An 18,123-nucleotide genomic window follows, 5' to 3' on the forward strand; every position below is an offset into this window, starting at 1 on the left:
TGCAATCAAAGAACACACAGCATGTTTTTGGAATTCAGAAGAAGAAAGCACTGCGGCCTAAAGTAGTCCATCTAGAAGTGCTTAGGTTAGCCTACAATTAAGTGGAATGGAGGGGAAAAGGTACTTAGGGAAGCAAAGTTTAACAAACAAAGAACAGACAGGGACAAGGATTTGGGGGAGTCGCAAAAAATAGTTGGGGGTTTCTGAATGTCACTGCAAGGACTTCAGAGTTTATCCTAGGGAACCAGGAAACCATTGAAAACTTGTGAATAGGAATATGGCAAGCAAAACAAAATTTTCTATGGAGATGGCTTGTTAGGCTCATTGTTGTGGGAAAGCTGGAAGAAACACCAAATAGGAATTTATTGTAATGCTTTAATCAGAAGCTATGAAGGCCTGAATTAAGACAACAGCAGTGTGAAAAGCAAGAAAGAAGAAAGAGGACAAAAGATGATCCAATAGGACTGATGGATGGGATATAAATTGCTAGTCAAAGGACTGGAATATTCCAAGCCCTACTGTCTGGAGGAATTAAGAGAAATTGGCTAGAAGGGCAAGGTTAGGAGGAAGAACAATGATTACTTAAGCCGAAATGGAGTTCATGGCAAACAGAACAGATCCTTCAATAGCAGGGGTTTGAACTGTATAGGTCTACTTACATGCAGATTTTTTTCAATTAATACACTATAGGACTGTGAATACATTTTCTCTTCCTTAGGATTTTCTTAACATTTTCTATTCTCTATCTTCCTTTAAGAGTACAGTATGTAATAAATAAAGTATACAAAATATGTGTTCACTGACAGTTATTAGTAAACCTTCTGGTCAACAGCGGGGAATTAGCAGTTAGGTTTTTGGGAAGTCACAAACTATATGTGGACTTCTGACTGTATGGTGGGGGATATTGGTACCCCAACCTCCGTGCTGTTCAAGGGCCAAGTGTACACAGCAAAGAGTTACATGAAGACTGGAAGCAGAGAAGACAGGGCCACAGAGATTTATGGTTAAATCATATTGAGGTAATGGTAAGAGCGGGTTAAAAAAAAAAATAGAGTAGTCAATACAGATGCCATGTGATCAGTTCAATCAAGAGGCTGTTAGGTGGAAAGGCACTGTGAGAGATGAGGCTAGAGTTGGAAATTAAAGAAGGAATTTTCCTACTCTGACCCTAACAATATCCTGTCCGTATAGCTCTCACTCCCTTTCACCCAAACTCATTTCTCTGGCACGCAGCTTTTTACAGTTCTTCCCATTTTCGGTAGCCACCAGCGTAACTCCAGGTTTCACTTCTTTTTGTCCTCAACCCTCTTTTCAGGGTTTATGTATCTGACTAAATCATCTCACCCATACTCACGGCTTTCATTATTAGTTAGCTACACATGTACAGAGCACTCTCCTAAGTGGAAGAAAAAATAAGCTAGGGCTAGAAAGTTATCCTAGGTTCAAGGGAAGGGAATCTGGCATATTTACATAAGCAGAGAAAAAGGAGTGGAGTGAGTGGAAAAGAATGAAAGATGGAAACAGAATACGGAGTGCAGCTGCAGCCATCACGTAGAAAGGCAAGGTCACAGTTAGCCAGTTAGCCTGAGAGAGAGAAAGAGAGGAGAGAGAGAGAGCTCTTAAAGCATGCAGTCCCCCGTGTCCTACTAACAGCACTTTGTTGAAATAAATACTTGCTGCCAGATTTACCCAAATGATTATAAATATTACTATTAAAAGAACCCATAACACTCACTTGCTTCTTTAATCCTTATACCTGATTTATTTTTCTCCGCAGCATGTATCACCATCTAAAACACTACATAATTGATCTGTTTGCTGCTGTCCTTCCCAAATAGAATGTAAGTTCCATAGAGCAAGAATTACTTCCACTTTGTTCTCTGCTATATGCCCTATATCTAGAATAGTACCTGGAAAAATATAAATATTCACTATTTGTTGAATGAAAGCATGATGGTTAGAGTGTATAAAAGTCATTGTTAAGTGTGTGAGAGTAAGAAAAACAAAGAAAGGTTGGATTGACAGCCTGAAGATTGTGGAGAAAATCGAGAGCCATCCATGAGAGACAAACTATGGTCAACAGACAGACAGAAGATCAGTGATATACTTATCACTGGGGCAGACAGAGGAGAAAGAAGAATAACATGCTGATGTTCTGGTTTTCCCTTCACATCTTTATGAAAAATATGACAGTAAAAGCACTTCTTAATTATTTGGTTCAGCCTTATATAAAGGAAACAACAAATCAGTCAATATCATCTAAGACTCAAAACAGCGTAACAAACCAACAAGGAATAAGCTTTGGGAACATACTGTTGTCTTGCTTCTGGATCCATCTTTTCATCGTTCTTTTTAATCAAGTTCCAGAATTTTCTTAGCTTAGGTGTCTTTTTTAATTCTAATTCCAATCGTGCCTGAAAGAATAATGTGATATTAAATCACCAGTAACTTTAAAGTTTACAAGGATAAAAATTAGATCCACTATTAGCTAATTTTCTAAGATGTGGATACTACGGGATTAAACCTGAAAGCAACATGATAAAATCTGAAAACTATGAAACTAATAACTCTATTTTTAAAAACCATTCAATTTTAATAATTGCTAATAACACAAAAAAATAATAAAAACTGCCTTTTCTTGTCAAGGTCTTAAGCTCAATAATCAATTAAATTTCTTTCCTATTTCTAAAATTAAGGATTTAAGTTTGAAAAATTAAAGCATTAACACTAATTAGTATAATCACTGAAATCTGAAAAATGAGTCTGAAACACTGAACATAGAAACAGCAGTCACATGTAAACAAAGAAATGTCCACACAACTATATTCTTTCTAATGGCACTTATCAGTTTTAACTTAGCATTATTTATGTCTGTTTTTATCACCATCAACTGGTACTTGTGAATAAGCCTGCATATCTGGGTATGCGCAAAAACCCCATATGCAAGAAGTGGAATTTTCAGTAAATTTATTATTTATCCTGAAATTTGATAGTTATAACTTTATTCCCCAAGATCACAATTAATTTGGTTTCCATAGTGACACAGACGATCCAATAAGGATTTGAGGTAAGAAAAAAGGAAGTCATTAATATCAAATATGATCTAGACCTCCTTTAATTGTGTGTACATTCTAATCTAAGGAAATAAAAAATTCAAGTCTGTATTTAGTCTCACCCAAAGACACACATGAATAACAACCACATTTTGCTAAATTAACCCTTTTTTAGGAGCTCAACAGATACTACCTTATTTTACCTCATAATAATGACATTAGGTGAAAGATCTCCTAGCTTATACATAAAAACTAAAATTTAAAAAAACTACATGTATGATAAGTTAATGCATAGTAAATTAAACATATTTTCTAAGCAGGAAAGGGGATTTTTAGTTACCATTTTATATCCATATTAAAGCTACATTGTCTTAAACTGCATTTTCCACTTACATAATACATATACCCATAAGTTTCTGAATGAAATTAGGTACTTACAGGCTGTAAGCCCATCCACATTGGGAGGGAGATAAGCTGCTGTACTTGACTCCTTATCAAGTCTACTTCCTGTTTAAGGCACAAAGAAAAATTTATAAGCACACCAGTATTTTAATTTAAATATTTACATAAGGAGGGAGCCTGGGTGGCTCAGTGGGTTGGGCCGCTGCCTTCGGCTAGGGTCATGACTCGGGGTCCTGGGATCGAGCCCCGCATTGGGCTCTCTGCTCAGCAGGAAGCCTGCTTCTCTGTCTCTCTCTCTCTCTCTCTCTGCCTGCCTGTCTGCCTACCTGTGATCTCTGTCAAATAAATAAAATCTTTGAAAAAAAAAATCAATTAATTAATAAAATAAATAAATATTTACATAAGGAATAACTACACCTTTTTAAGTCCTGGGGTGAAAATATACCACCAATACTTTCAAATTAATGATATTTTAATATTTCATATTAAGGGCTCAAAGTGCTGGTTAGTGTTCCACAGTTCCAAGAAGGCTGTGTTGTATCTTGTGGAGAAAATACCTGTGGTAAATAAGGTTTGTTTAGACTTCAGTTATAGTGCTGTTGGCCATGACTTCAAGGTTAATAAATCAACAATATATTATTACATAAAATGTCTTTAAACAGAAACACATAAAACAAGTTTATGTATTGATCAACTGATGAAAATGCTGTGATCATAGGCTCATAGGGACCTAACCCTGTATTTTCCCTAGGAACAATGATTCAGTTTCAGCCAATTCAGTGTTTTTAGCTACTTCACAGACCTAACTACCTCAAGTAATAAACTGATGGTATACTGACAAAAAGTGAAGTTTTTTTTTTTTTTTAAAGATTTTGTTTATTTGACACAAAGAGAGAGAGAGATCACAAGTAAGCAGAGAGGCAGGCAGAGAGAGAGAGAGGGAAGCAGACTCCCGGCTGAGCGGAGAGCCCAATGTGGGGCTCGATCCCAGGACTCTGAGACCATGACCTGAGCCAAAGGCAGAGGCTTAACCCACTGAGCCACCCGAATGCCCCAAAATGAAGTATTTTAATAATAAACTAGCTTCTAAGTTAACCAAACCTAGCACCAAACTACTAATTCTAAATAAAAATCTTTTTTTAAAAGATTTTCTAAAAATAAAAATCTTTTTTTTAATTCAATTTCTGATAAAGTGTCCTGTCTATATTTACATTTGCATCGTGTAGTTAAGTAAATGTTAAGGTGGTAATAGTGGCATCTACTGGGGGCTTCACAAATCTTTTTTTTTTTTTTTTAAGATTATTTTTTGTAAAGGCAATTTTTAAAAAATGCCTTTACAAGATTCATGTGAGGTAGTACCTGCAACAAGTAATAACCATCCATCTATCAACATCCAGTCTTAAGAAAGAACCCCCAGCTTTGGGGTCCTGCATGGGTTGAAAGCACAATCATTTCAGAAGCACATATTTTTAAATAAATAGGTACAAACCTTCACTTAACCACAGTAGAGAAGTGCAAAAGAAATATTAATTACTGTAAATATTTAATTCTTTTGAAGATACTCTTATGAGGGATGAAAATATGTCATACACACCCAAGAGATTTTCAGAGATCATCCACAACTGCCCCTAACTAGTCAACTCAAAACAAAACTCTCCTGCTGACCTGGGAGCTTGTGCATGAAGGATGTCTGAAAAGTAATAAAGCTAGTTTCTGTGGGCAACTGTGGCACAGATCTCATTACTCAAAGTTCATACTGGCTAGATTCTTTGCTGTTCTACCTTTGGAGAATTTCAGTTCTAATTACCACTTTCCTTAAGAGTCAAGACAGAAAAAAGGAGATCCAGCCCAAATCTATTTTAAAAGTGAATGGCTCTTCTAAACTGTTTTTACTGAGAAGTGGCCAAAATGAAGCTTTGGCATTATCCTCCATCCCTGCTACCACGGATGAAGAGTTGGCTATACAAGTAATTTCATTTATGTTCCACTTAAAATACAAGAGAATGTGAAAGTTCTCCCAAAAGATAAAGTAGAATTACCAAACTATTGAAGCAATGGTCAAGAAAAAGCAGTAAGACCGTCTGTTCATGGAGTGAAAATTCACCATCAGTTTCAGCTAATGCTGCTTTCAAGATACACTTAAAAAAAAATGGGAAGTGGTCTGGCTTCTTCTTAAAAGTCTGAAAAGAGAAAGAATAAAAATTTATTTTGATATGGCTTGCTCTCCACTTTTTCTCCCTTAAACAAACATCAGTAGACTCTTTTTAGGAGTCTAGTAACAACACCAAAAAATTACAAAAAGATTATTTGCTTAATTATAATTAATGGTAACAAATCAAATATAGGTTTCTGGCAAGATCATGAAAGAGTTGCAGCAACCTTTACCTAATAAAATAATGTTTTATGCGTGTTTAAAAAATATATATATATACATGTATGTATGTATGTATGTACATACATGTATATGCATTATATATACAATGTATATATGCATTGTATATACAATGTATATGTATATACATATATAAACATATATGTACATACATATATGTTTATATATGTATATACATATAGAGAGATATTTTAAGTAATCCCTACGCCAAACATGGGTCTTGAGCTCATGACCCCAAGATCTAGCTTCATGCTCTACTGACTTAGCCAGTCAGGTGTCCCTAAAATAATGGCTTACTTCTTTTATTTTTTTCTTTTGTGGATTATGCTCACACTTAGCCTAGTGTTTGTTTTCTAAGGATCTTAATAAACATTTTAATTCTTCTAACATAAGCAAAAAAAAATGTTTAGCAAAAATTAGTTTCCCACTAACTAATCTCTAATCTCAAAGACAGCCTCTCCCATGTCTGCGTCGTATTAGCTCTTTTGTCTTAACATGCAATATACAAAAAGTAGACAATGTAAATATATTCAAGCTTCCCACTGATCTACCTCCCCATCAAGTTACTTCCACATCTCTTCTTTCAGGTAAGTGCTCCAAATGTGTGGTCTACATTAGTTGTTTACATTTACTTCTCTAAAATAGGCTCCCACCTCAAGGATGTCCCTGAGGCTATTAGGGTTATCAAGTCCAGGGGACTCAACCCCACACTCCTTTTCAAATGCTGAGGGCTCCTCTTCTTCTGTTGTATAGATGTTGATATTTTACGGTTCTAACCTCATTCTTCTTTTCCCATCCCTTGAATTCAAAAACATATGCTAATGATTCCAAATATATATCCTCAGTAGATTACTCTCATTATTAACTCTACATTCCAGGATTCCTCTGTCTACTAGACAATTTCATCTAGATATTCAAAAGGCAATTTAAACTCAGTAAGTCCAAAAATCAATTCAACAGTTTTTGTACCCTCCTTGGTACTTCTCAACCCTCTATTATTATTACCTATCACAGTAAATGGCAGTATCATCTATTACACTCAGTTGCCCAAGACTGGAAACTTACTGGAAATAACACCCTTCCCGAATATTAATTATTCAGTTATGAAATCCTGTCAATTCTACTTAAAAAAAAAAAAATTTATTTATTTGAGAGAGAGAGAGTGAGAGAGAAGATGAGAGGGGAGAAGGTCAGAGGGAGAAGCAGACTCCCCATGGAGCTGGGAGCCTGATACGGGACTCCATCCTGGAACTCTGGGATCATGACCTGGGCCAAAGGCAGTCGCTTAACCAAATGAGCCACCCAGGTGCCCTCAATTCTACATTCTAAATCTTAGTATATCCTCCTCTCTTCATCTGTATTCCTCTACTTCAAGTCCTAATCACCAACATGCAAACTGATCAGGTCATTTTTTAGCTCAAAAAAATCTTGCCTCTCCCTTCCTGTAATAGCTTGAAGAAACTTCAAGAAATCTGCAGGATCTTTCAATAATACAGCAGGCCCATAGTTTATTCTGGGCTCTAATCTCCCCAAAGATGGCTCTTCTTAAGGAATATCCTATCCAAGAGAAGTATTAAGGAGTTTAATACTTCCTTAATTTAGAAACCATTGCCACAAAAAGATGACACGCACCCATGCCTTTTCTTCATTTAAAAAAGTTGATGACCTGATCATTCTATGGCAGCCAAACAGAACCTAGATTTTGGACCTCTACTGACCAAGCCTCTATTAACACTAGCACAAAGAGAAAATGTCAGTCTACTAGAAATTTCAAAAAGGGAAAGCAAGGACGCCTGGGTGGCTCAGTTGGTTAAGCAGCTGCCTTCGGCTCAGGTCATGATCCCAGCGTCCTGGGATGGAGTCCAACATCGGGCTCCTTGCTCCACAGGGAGCCTGCTTCTCCCTCTGACTCTGCCTTCCACTCTGCCTGCCTGTGCTCGCTCTCACTCGCTCTCTCTCTGACAAATAAATAAATAAAATCTTTAAAAAAAGGGGGGGGGAAGCAGATTCTAAATTGGGGATAAAGAGAAAAGTGAAATTATAATATGAACATATGTCTTAACTTTGGAAATGTATAGAAAACAAATATATACTCCCTGTTGTGAAAAAGGACACTGAAAAATATCTCATTTGAGCACGATTTGTGCTAATTAATATAAACTTCATTTTGATCTAAAGAAAAGTCTTTATAATCCATGCCATTCTTCATTCAAGCCCAAAATAGAAAAATAATTTTACTTTCATAATGTTTTGGTTCATAGTAAATTAGTTTGAACAAAGTATTGAAACCAAAAAAGAATAGTATTCTTCATATATCCACTTTTTTCTCAACACTTAATTTTGGGGGAAAGTTCCATTCTAAAAGCATTATTTATTATCAGTCAAAAGTTCTACTTATTAATGGCTTAAACAGAGTATGAAAGCTCTGAAGTAATTTAAATCTGTTACCTCCCATGCAGGGACATTTTCTCTGAATTTCTCATTCACCATACAGCAGATTGACATTAAATAGGCCTTGCTGGACACCTCTGGAGAATAATTCATCCAGAGGTAATTTTCAAGATACTGGCTGTGAAGAGTGAAAAAGCACAGAATACTTCATTAGTTAACACCACTCACCATAATATGTCACTCACCTGGAAAATCATGATTATCTACAACTTTCTGAAAACTTTTTAAAAACTACATGACTTGGAAATCCTTTACAAACTTACCTATAATCTAGGTCATTGCTATCTGCTACCAATTTTTAAAATTTATTAAGGAGTATTGTTCACCACAGTCTCAAAATAAGAATTTTGGTATCTTGGAGGGAAAATGCCAGTTAACTTGAAAACTGACTTATGTTGAATACCTAGTAAATCAGGTATTAAAATGCTTCTTTTTATTAAGTTTCTTTCTTAGTTTCTGGAAGTTATTTGGCCCTCATATGAGGTAATATTAATGTCTCAGATACATTTATCTGCTGAAATTGCCCATAATATCATTCTGGTTTTTTATTTCATGAAGAGTTTTAGATAAGAATATCCAGTGTTCTATTGCATCCAAAACCATAAGATACCTAGGAATAAACCTAACCAAAGAGACACAGAATCTATACTCAGAAAACTATAAAATACTCATGAAAGAAATTGAGGAAGACACAAAGAAATGGAAAAATGTTCCATGCTCCTGGATTGGAAGAATAAATATTGTGAAAATGTCTATGCTACCTAAAGCAATCTACACATTTAATGCAATTCCTATCAAAGTACCATCCATCTTTTTCAAAGAAATGGAACAAATAATTCTAAAATTTATATGGAACCAGAAAAGACCTCGAATAGCCAAAGGGATATTGAAAAAGAAAGCCAACGTTGGTGGCATCACAATTCCGGACTTCAAGCTCTATTACAAAGCTGTCATCATCAAGACAGCATGGTACTGGCACAAAAACAGACACATAGATCAATGGAACAGAATAGAGAGCCCAGAAATAGACCCTCAAATCTATGGTCAACTAATCTTCGACAAAGCAGGAAAGAATGTCCAATGGAAAAAAGACAGCCTTTTCAATAAATGGTGCTGGGAAAATTGGACAGCCACATGCAGAAAAATGAAATTGGACCATTCCCTTACACCACACACAAAAATAGACTCAAAATGGATGAAGGACCTCAATGTACGAAAGGAATCCATCAAAATCCTTGAGGAGAACACGGGCAGCAACCTCTTCGACCTCTGCCGCAGCAACATCTTCCTAGGAACAACGCAAAAGGCAAGGGAAGCAAGGGAAAAAATGAACTACTGGGATTTCATCAAGATCAAAAGCTTTTGCACAGCAAAGGAAACAGTTAACAAAATCAAAAGACAACTGACAGAATGGGAGAAGATATTTGCAAACGACATATCAGATAAAGGACTAGTGTCCAGAATCTATAAAGAACTTAGCAAACTCAACACCCAAAGAACAAATAATCCAATCAAGAAATGGGCAGAAGACATGAACAGACATTTCTGCAAAGAAGACATCCAGATGGCGAACAGACACATGAAAAAGTGCTCCATATCACTCGGCATCAGGGAAATACAAATCAAAACCACAATGAGATATCACCTCACACCAGTCAGAATGGCTAAAATCAACAAGTCAGGAAATGACAGATGCTGGCGAGGATGCGGAGAAAGGGGAACCCTCCTACACTGTTGGTGGGAATGCAAGCTGGTGCAGCCACTCTGGAAAACAGCATGGAGGTTCCTCAAAATGTTGAAAATAGAACTGCCCTATGACCCAGCAATTGCACTATTGGGTATTTACCCTAAAGATACAAATGTAGTGATCCAAAGGGACACATGCACCCGAATGTTTATAGCAGCAATGTCCACAATAGCCAAACTATGGAAAGAACCTAGATGTCCATCAACAGATGAATGGATCAAGAAGATGTGGTATATATACACAATGGAATACTATGCAGCCATCAAAAGAAATGAAATCTTGCCATTTGCAACAACGTGGATGGAACTAGAGCGTATCATGCTTAGCGAAATAAGTCAAGCAGAGAAAGACAACTATCATATGATCTCCCTGATATGAGGAAGTGGTGATGCAACATGGAGGCTTAAGTGGGTAGAAGAATAAATGAAACAAGATGGGATTGGGAGGGAGACAAACCATAAATGACTCTTAATCTCACAAAACAAACTGAGGGTTGCCGGGGGGAGGGGGTTGGGGAGAAGGGGGTGGGATTATGGACATTGGGGAGGGTATGTGATTTGGTGAGTGCTGTGAAGTGTGTAAACCTGGTGATTCACAGACCTGGGGATAAAAATATATGTATATAAAAAATATATGTTTATAAAAAATAAAAAATTTAAAAAAAAAAACAACAACAAAAAAAAAAAGAAACAAAAAAAAAAAAAAAAAAAAGAATATCCAGTGTTCTGATGGTAATAATTACATGTTAGTAATCTTTGCTGTCTTCCTGCCTTGGAAGCATAAACTCTTATTCTCCAAAGCTACAATTATTATATATAAATTTTAGTATTTCTGATTTCTACAAGAGAACTTAGCTACCATTCAGGGTACTTATAAACATCATTTACCACACTGGGGTTAAAATACTCTTGAGCGCCAATTTTAAAAAAGCAAGATGTTTTGTTCCCACTTTTAAATCACGCCACATGCATGTTGCATTCACACACATGTGTGCAGGCCTATGAACAAACCCACACAGTTAGGTGCTTTAGATTCTGCTGTAACACTGTGATTTTTCTACTTCCTCTTATGCTCACATCAGTACTTCAATCTTTAGCAATACTTACTTTATTTATAAGAACCCAAGAAACCGGACAAGTGGAATTTTACTTAAAATGATGGTCAAAAGGCTCCAAGTAAAGCACTTGAATGCTCTTTAATAAATAAAATGCACAAAGCTTTTTTCATTCCTTTCTTAAAAGTTTAAATTCCTTTTTCCCAAATTATATCCTTTAGAACTTCTCTCAGCAAATCTGTTAGTATTAATCTATTTGAAATTTATTTCATGACAATTTAGCTGGTTATATAATTCTTTCTGTGTTGTAATTTTTTTGTTGTATTGGTCTCATTCTATTACATTCTCTATTACTACAGCAGAGAAATCTACAATTAACCTCTGCATCCTTGTTTGAGTAATGTCTTTTTTTCCTCTAGCAGATGAGGTCTTCATTCCGTCTCTGTCAGTCTTCAGTTGTTCTACTGAGTATTACTGTACTTCCTGAATCTAAAACTCATGTTTCAACTGTAGAAAATTCTTAACCACCATCTCTTCTAAATGGCTACTTCTCCATTCTCCCTAAATCTCTTCTGAAATTCTTATTGGACTTTCGGATTTTCACCTCTGTATCTCTGAATTTCCTTTTATATTATTCATCTCTATTTCTCTTTGCTATTATTAATTAATTTTCTATATTCCAATCCTCTAATCCCCTCTTTGGCTGTGTCTAATCCACCACAGGCCTATGCTCTTTTATTGTGCTTTGCTTTATTCAGTTTTGCAGACGTTGCATTTTTCACAAATTGAAGGGTTTGTGGCAATGTTGCATTGACCAAGTCTAACAGCACCATTTTTTCCTAACAGTATTTGCTAACTGTGTGTCTGTCACATTTTGATAGTAAGAATTATCAAAGAATTTGGCAATAAGAATATTTCAAACTTTCTGATTATTATATTTGTTATGGTAATCCATGATTTGTGATTATGCTTATTGAAAGCTCAAATGACGGTTAGCACTTTTTAGCAAGTAGGTATTTTTAAATTAAGGTATATAGAATTTTTTTTAGACATAATTCTGTTGCACACTTAATAGACTATAATATAGTATAAACATAACACTTTTATATGCACTAGGAAACCAGAAAATACATTTGACTTGCTTTATTGCGGTGGTCTCAAACTGAACTTGCAATATCTCCAATGTGCCTGTATCTAATTTGTCCACTGAGTTTTAAAATTTCAATAGTTTTTATTTCTGTTTTCCCCAAATCTATCCATTTTTAGTATCCTATTGCATGTATGCACAATTTCTTCTTTTATATTCAGTTTTAAACATAATGATTTGACAGTGTATATCAATTATTATCTAAGGTCCTGCGTGGGTAGGATGGGGATATAATTCTCCTGTTATTTCAACTGACCAGCTTACAGTTGATTATTATCCTAACATGCTTTATAATCAGTGACTAAGAACTCAATTTTACTAGGGTTCTATAGGAATTTTTCTGCAATGCAATTGGGATACATATCCTTCCAGAGTACCCTTACATTTGTTTCTGCTGGATGCCTCAGAGGTTTATCACTGGCTTGTGTCTGTCACATTTTGATAGTAATACTAATACTGATGTTTTATCTTGGGGGTTATCTGACTACACAGTAAACTCCAAATCCATTCTTAACATTTTCAGATAAGGAACTGAGGCTATGAAAGTAGATGATCTGCTCAAGATGATATGGGTAGATGGGTGGGGAGATGGGTGAAATAGGTGGCAGGGATTTAGTAGTGCCCTTGTCAAGATGAGCACCTACTGATGTATGGAATTGTTAAATCACTATATTGCATCTGAACCTAACATAATGCTGTATGTTAACTACACTAGAATTAAAAAAACATGATACAGGTATCCCTATGGTATACAGACAATATAGATCTGACACCATCTTTAACTTCATCAAAGTGAAGTCTTTTAACTCACCTAAATTCCAAGAGCATTATCTTTCTGATGGCAAACCTAAAGTATAAAAATAAATAATAAAAATGTTTAAGCAGAAAATATAAATATTTCAGTCATTAATACAGATGCATTTCAGAATCTTGTTTTAATACTGACCCACATATCAGAATCATATTTTAATATGCAATGAAGAAAGTTAATTTTGCTTTTATACTTTTTCTTTGTATTTTGTCAGGGTAGTTTATTTTTTAAAAACTAAGAAAAGTTACTTAATAGGAGAGATGAAACCTTACCTTACCTGTATTAACAAACATAATTAGAACCATGACATACTGAGATATAACACATAGGTTAATAAGGCAAATAATTTTAATGAAAACACAAATGTTTATCACTATCCATATTATTGGATCACAATTGCCAATAGGTAGCCTATATTAACTTCTTAAGCAATGACAAACATCCTTTTATCAATATTCAAAAGGAAACATTCTGAAGTCATGCCCTCCTGAAAGTACATGGGACACATGTATCTCCATCACAGGAATCAGACTTTTCACAGCTTTTATAAGTCTTGACCTTAAGTCTACAATATGACAAAATTGTGAAAGGAGTATTAGATATCTTTATTTACTGGACTGTCTTTTTAAAATAAAAATACTTTGTTTCATAAGAATAAATAATGCTGTAGTTACCAGGTATCTCTCCAAAGGCAGGTTCAAATGTCCACTAATTCGGTTTTACCATTTTGCATATTGGAAATACAGTAGTCAGAGTAGAACACTGCCACTAGATAACAGCCTCCAGCTTTGAAAATTAAATGTGTAGACATTATGAATCTATAATACCCCAAGAGACGATTATCCTGTTAAAATACTACTCCCCTGATTTCCAATCTCTTACATAGTTTCACTAAGCAAACAATGTCACAGAACTTTACTGAGAATAAAATGAAAGTTTTTACTGTGCAAAAGCACAAAGATAGAACACTGAGAAAGTACTGGCTTCTACAGCCAGCCAGACCATGGAGTGGATATAACATCTTGTGTGTCAGACACACTAGGTCTCCAGCTGCAGACATGACGGTGAACAGAATTCACTCAGTGTCCACTATGCACAACTGCATGCTTAATTTCTTCAGTCACAGAAAGGACCTCTTGGTGAAAGAAAGAAAAAATACCAGCTCATAATATAGAAGACCATATTCTAAGGGTGCCTTGGGTTGTCAGTTGGTTAAGCCTCTGACTCTTGGTTTAGGCTCAGGTCATGATCTTGGGGTCGTGGGATCAAGCCTCTGCACTTTATGTGTGGAGCCTGCTTAAGATCTTTCTCCATCTCCCTCTGCCCTACCCCTGCCCCCTTGCCTTCTCTCTCCCTAAAAAAAAAAGTATTATTATTATTAATTAATTAGTTTTTAAAAAAGAAGAGAAGAAGATCATATTTTGGTCATGACTCAAAACTACCTTCACAACATCTTTTAAACATTCTGGGACCCAGTTTCCTCATATTCAAAAGTGGCAAAGTAGACAATTTACTTCCGAATGACTGGACAAGAGAAAAACAAGTCATGATAGGTCAAAATAAAGCAAAAACACTCAATTTTAATTTTAACTCTAGCATTCTTGGTGGTATTCATTAAATTTGGAGTTTTATTCTGCCAATAAGCCTTGCTGCTCTAATTGCCACTGCTGGTTCTCTTGGGAAATAACTGTGTGAACACGTGAGGTCTGGAGCTGTGGCAGCGCTCTTGCAACCACATACGGAAAGCACCTCCCCCCCAAATTGTGAAAAGGTTGACAAAGGCTCTCACATTAACTTCTGAACTACCCATATCCAGATTTGTTGTAAAGTAGATGATTAAAAAAACAAATAAGAATAGTGAACAAAAGAAGCCAGCCACAAAAGAGTATATCACATGATTCTATTTAAAGTTTAAAAACAAGCAAAACTATAGTGTTCATGTTTCCATACTTACAACTCAAAATTAGTTAAAGCAAAAGGCCATGCAAGGGCTTCTGGGATGCTAACAAATACCGGCTTTTATTATCTTGGTGGTGGTTATGAATGGTAATAATCTAGAAGGCTAAACATTTCTGTTTTATGCCCTTTTCTGTATTATGTTTCATAGCAAAGGGGTTCAAACACTTTTTAAGTTTTTAAAATTTATTTAAGTAACTTCTACATGCCATGTGGGTCTCAAACTTATGACCATGAGGTCAAGAGTTACATGCTCTTCTGGGTAAGCTGGCCAGGCACCCTGGGGTTTAAACATTTTAAATCAAAACAAATATGAACATTTGCAAAAGTAAACTATAGTACAACTCACTTTTTTTTCTGCATAAAAGCCACTTAGATGGATTCATAACAGAATTTTCATACCAAAGTGTGCTGTTTAAGGGATTCTAAAAGGCAATGTTCCCTGCACTACTTAAGAATGGAGTATTGGAGGGTGTGCCTGGGTGGCCCAGTGGGTTAAAGCCTCTGCCTTCGGCTCGGGTCATGATCCCAGGGTCCTGAGATCGAGCCCCACATCAGGCTCCCTGCTCGGTGGGAGGCCTGCTTCTCTTTCTCTCACTACCCCCGGCTTGTTTTCTCTCTCTCTGTCTCTGTCAAATGGATAAATAAAATCCTTAAAAAAAAAAAAAAGAATGGAGTATTGGATAAGAGTCAAAGAATGAGGATTTAATACCTAGCTCTTCCTCTAACTACTGGGAAACATTTTGGGTTAACTACTGTTTAACCCCTCTGTACTGCAGTTTCCTCATCAATAAAACAAGAATAATTCTGTGACTATCACATGTTGTTGTGAGGAAAAATGAGCTACTATACATGCAAGGTGCTTAGAACAGAATCTGGTACACAGTAAGCACTTAACAAATAACAATTATGATTATTTTTAATACATTAAAATTAAACAGAAAAAAATATTAAGATATGTTTGCCAAATCTGAAAATGTAAGGATACGAAATATCCTTTTCGTATTTCATATTTCGTATTTCAAATCAATTGTGTAATAGACCACACATTCATGGGTGACTGAGCGAGATGGTATTTCACCACTTTTGAGATCCTAGAAGTTATTCTTACCATAAGAATATTAAGAACTGATTGATTTATTTCCCAGATTCCTCCTACAGAAATAGGGTTGATATGCAAAAAATGCGTATTATAAGAACATTAATGTGTAATATGAAGAGTACCTTACAGCTTTAAACTGTCTATTTTGATAGCCTACAAACAAGTTAATAAATCTTATATTGTCATTCTCCAATAATGAAGATATTACCAGCACATAACTCAGCAAAACAGCTTCCTCAGACACTAGGCTAAAACACGGTCATTTAAAAATGTAAATATATATTATTTACCTCAGGGAATGGGAATTCAAGAGTGCACCTATGATGAAAACATATATACACATGACAGTTTATGTATTATAGAAGTACACTTCACTTTCTGAACTTTGAGATCGAGGGCAAAATGTAATGTTTACTTTAAGTATTCAAATGTATACAAGGTGAGAAAATGACTGGTAAGAGAGCCATGATAAATCTTCGTGAGCCTGGCCAACAACAGTTACTTCTTTTACAACTAAAAATAATGTAGCCAAGTATATAATTTAAAAACACTGGCAGCTTTTGATTATTAGTCACATAAAAATTATCTTTAAGAAGAAATATTAATCACTAAGGTTTTGAATGAAACAAACAAGCAAACAAAATCACAAGCAATTACTTTCCACTGAAGTAAAGCCACTCTGAAGAGACAGAAAACTAATTGAGAAGGTTCAAGATGATTTTCAGATTGGTATATCCTTAATATGTAAGAAAAAAGAATCCTAGAATTTATCTACCCATTTATTTAAGTTTTATTAGGTAATCTCATCCATACCCATTCCCAGACCAAGTCATAAGTTATGTATCTGCTCAAATGTTGTATCTTTAGAGGATTTCCCTGATCATTCAATCTAAAATGGTCCTTGTAACTACCCTAAACACACTTAAATTTATAATACTACCTGAAACATTATATACCTATATATTTCCTGTCTGGACTAGAACTAGAACACAAGCTCAGTGAGTAGAGATTTTATCTGCCATGTTCACTGTTGTTCCTTTAGCACTGACATAGTGGTTGATACAAAGCAGCTCAACTCTGTCATCTTTTGTGAGCTCTGTACTGAGATACCCAACTGTTTACTCTACATCTCCATCTGCATGGCTCTTTACTACTTAGAATTCAACCTTTCTAAAAGTGGACTAATGATCTATGTCCAACTCCATCTCTAACAACAACGGAGAAATCAGTAATGGAATCCACTAATTAACCTAAGCCAAAAACTTAGAGAAGTCACCTTTGATTCTCCCCTTTCCCTCATCTACCACATTCAACCACCAACCATCTTGCCACTTCTATCTCAAATTGGCACACCTCTGTATCTCAATCTTCCAAGCTAATTCAAGCCACCATTATCTGGAATGTAATTACTACAATACTCACCTAATTTCTTGCTTCTTATACCCTCAAATTATTTTTTTAAAATATCACCATCTTAATCAAGTTAAGCTTACATGCTTAACTTCTCATTATTCTTCAGATAAGAAACAAAATCCTTAACATGACCTTTGGTCCTGCTTCCTTTTATATGCTCACAAATCAATCATTAAAGCAAAAACAACTAGCTTCTCATTTTGATGCTACCATGGATTTGCCTTCATAATATTTAGTAAAATTAACCTTCTAGGACTCAAACACATGAAAAATAACAAATCTGAGATTTTTAAGTTTTTTTAGTCATAACCTAAATGTTTCCATTTTATATGAAAACACTTAATCAATTATTCTTCTAAAGCACTCACATGTAGGCATGTATGTCTACAGCTGCAGATACAGAAACATACCCAAAATACATTTAAAAAAAAAAAAAAAGATGAGATGGAATGATGTGTACAGTATAAGCTTTCTGTATTAAAAAAAATATGTAGATAAATAAATCAAGGGTTAAGGGACACCGAAGATTTCTCGAAACTTACCCCCTTCTTTTCTATTATTTATTTTTATTATTTTACATATATTCTATACATTG

The 18,123-nt window shown here is 35.3% G+C and overlaps 1 protein-coding gene across 1 annotated transcript in view; it reads right to left on the minus strand.

The window, feature by feature from the left end:
• AQR (aquarius intron-binding spliceosomal factor) overlaps positions 1-18,123 on the minus strand; it is a 94,915-nt gene that overhangs the window by 70,661 nt on the left and 6,131 nt on the right. Inside the window, exons 4-8 of the mRNA XM_059181102.1 lie at positions 13,058-13,093; positions 8,296-8,416; positions 5,495-5,635; positions 3,492-3,560; positions 2,314-2,414 (exon numbers count right to left, since the gene is read on the minus strand). Of these exons, the coding sequence (XP_059037085.1) occupies positions 2,314-2,414; positions 3,492-3,560; positions 5,495-5,635; positions 8,296-8,416; positions 13,058-13,093 (468 nt within the window). The remainder of the gene's footprint in view (positions 1-2,313; positions 2,415-3,491; positions 3,561-5,494; positions 5,636-8,295; positions 8,417-13,057; positions 13,094-18,123) is intronic.

Source organism: Mustela lutreola, chromosome 7 (assembly GCF_030435805.1).
Source record: "Mustela lutreola isolate mMusLut2 chromosome 7, mMusLut2.pri, whole genome shotgun sequence".
Lineage (NCBI taxonomy): Eukaryota > Metazoa > Chordata > Mammalia > Carnivora > Mustelidae > Mustela > Mustela lutreola.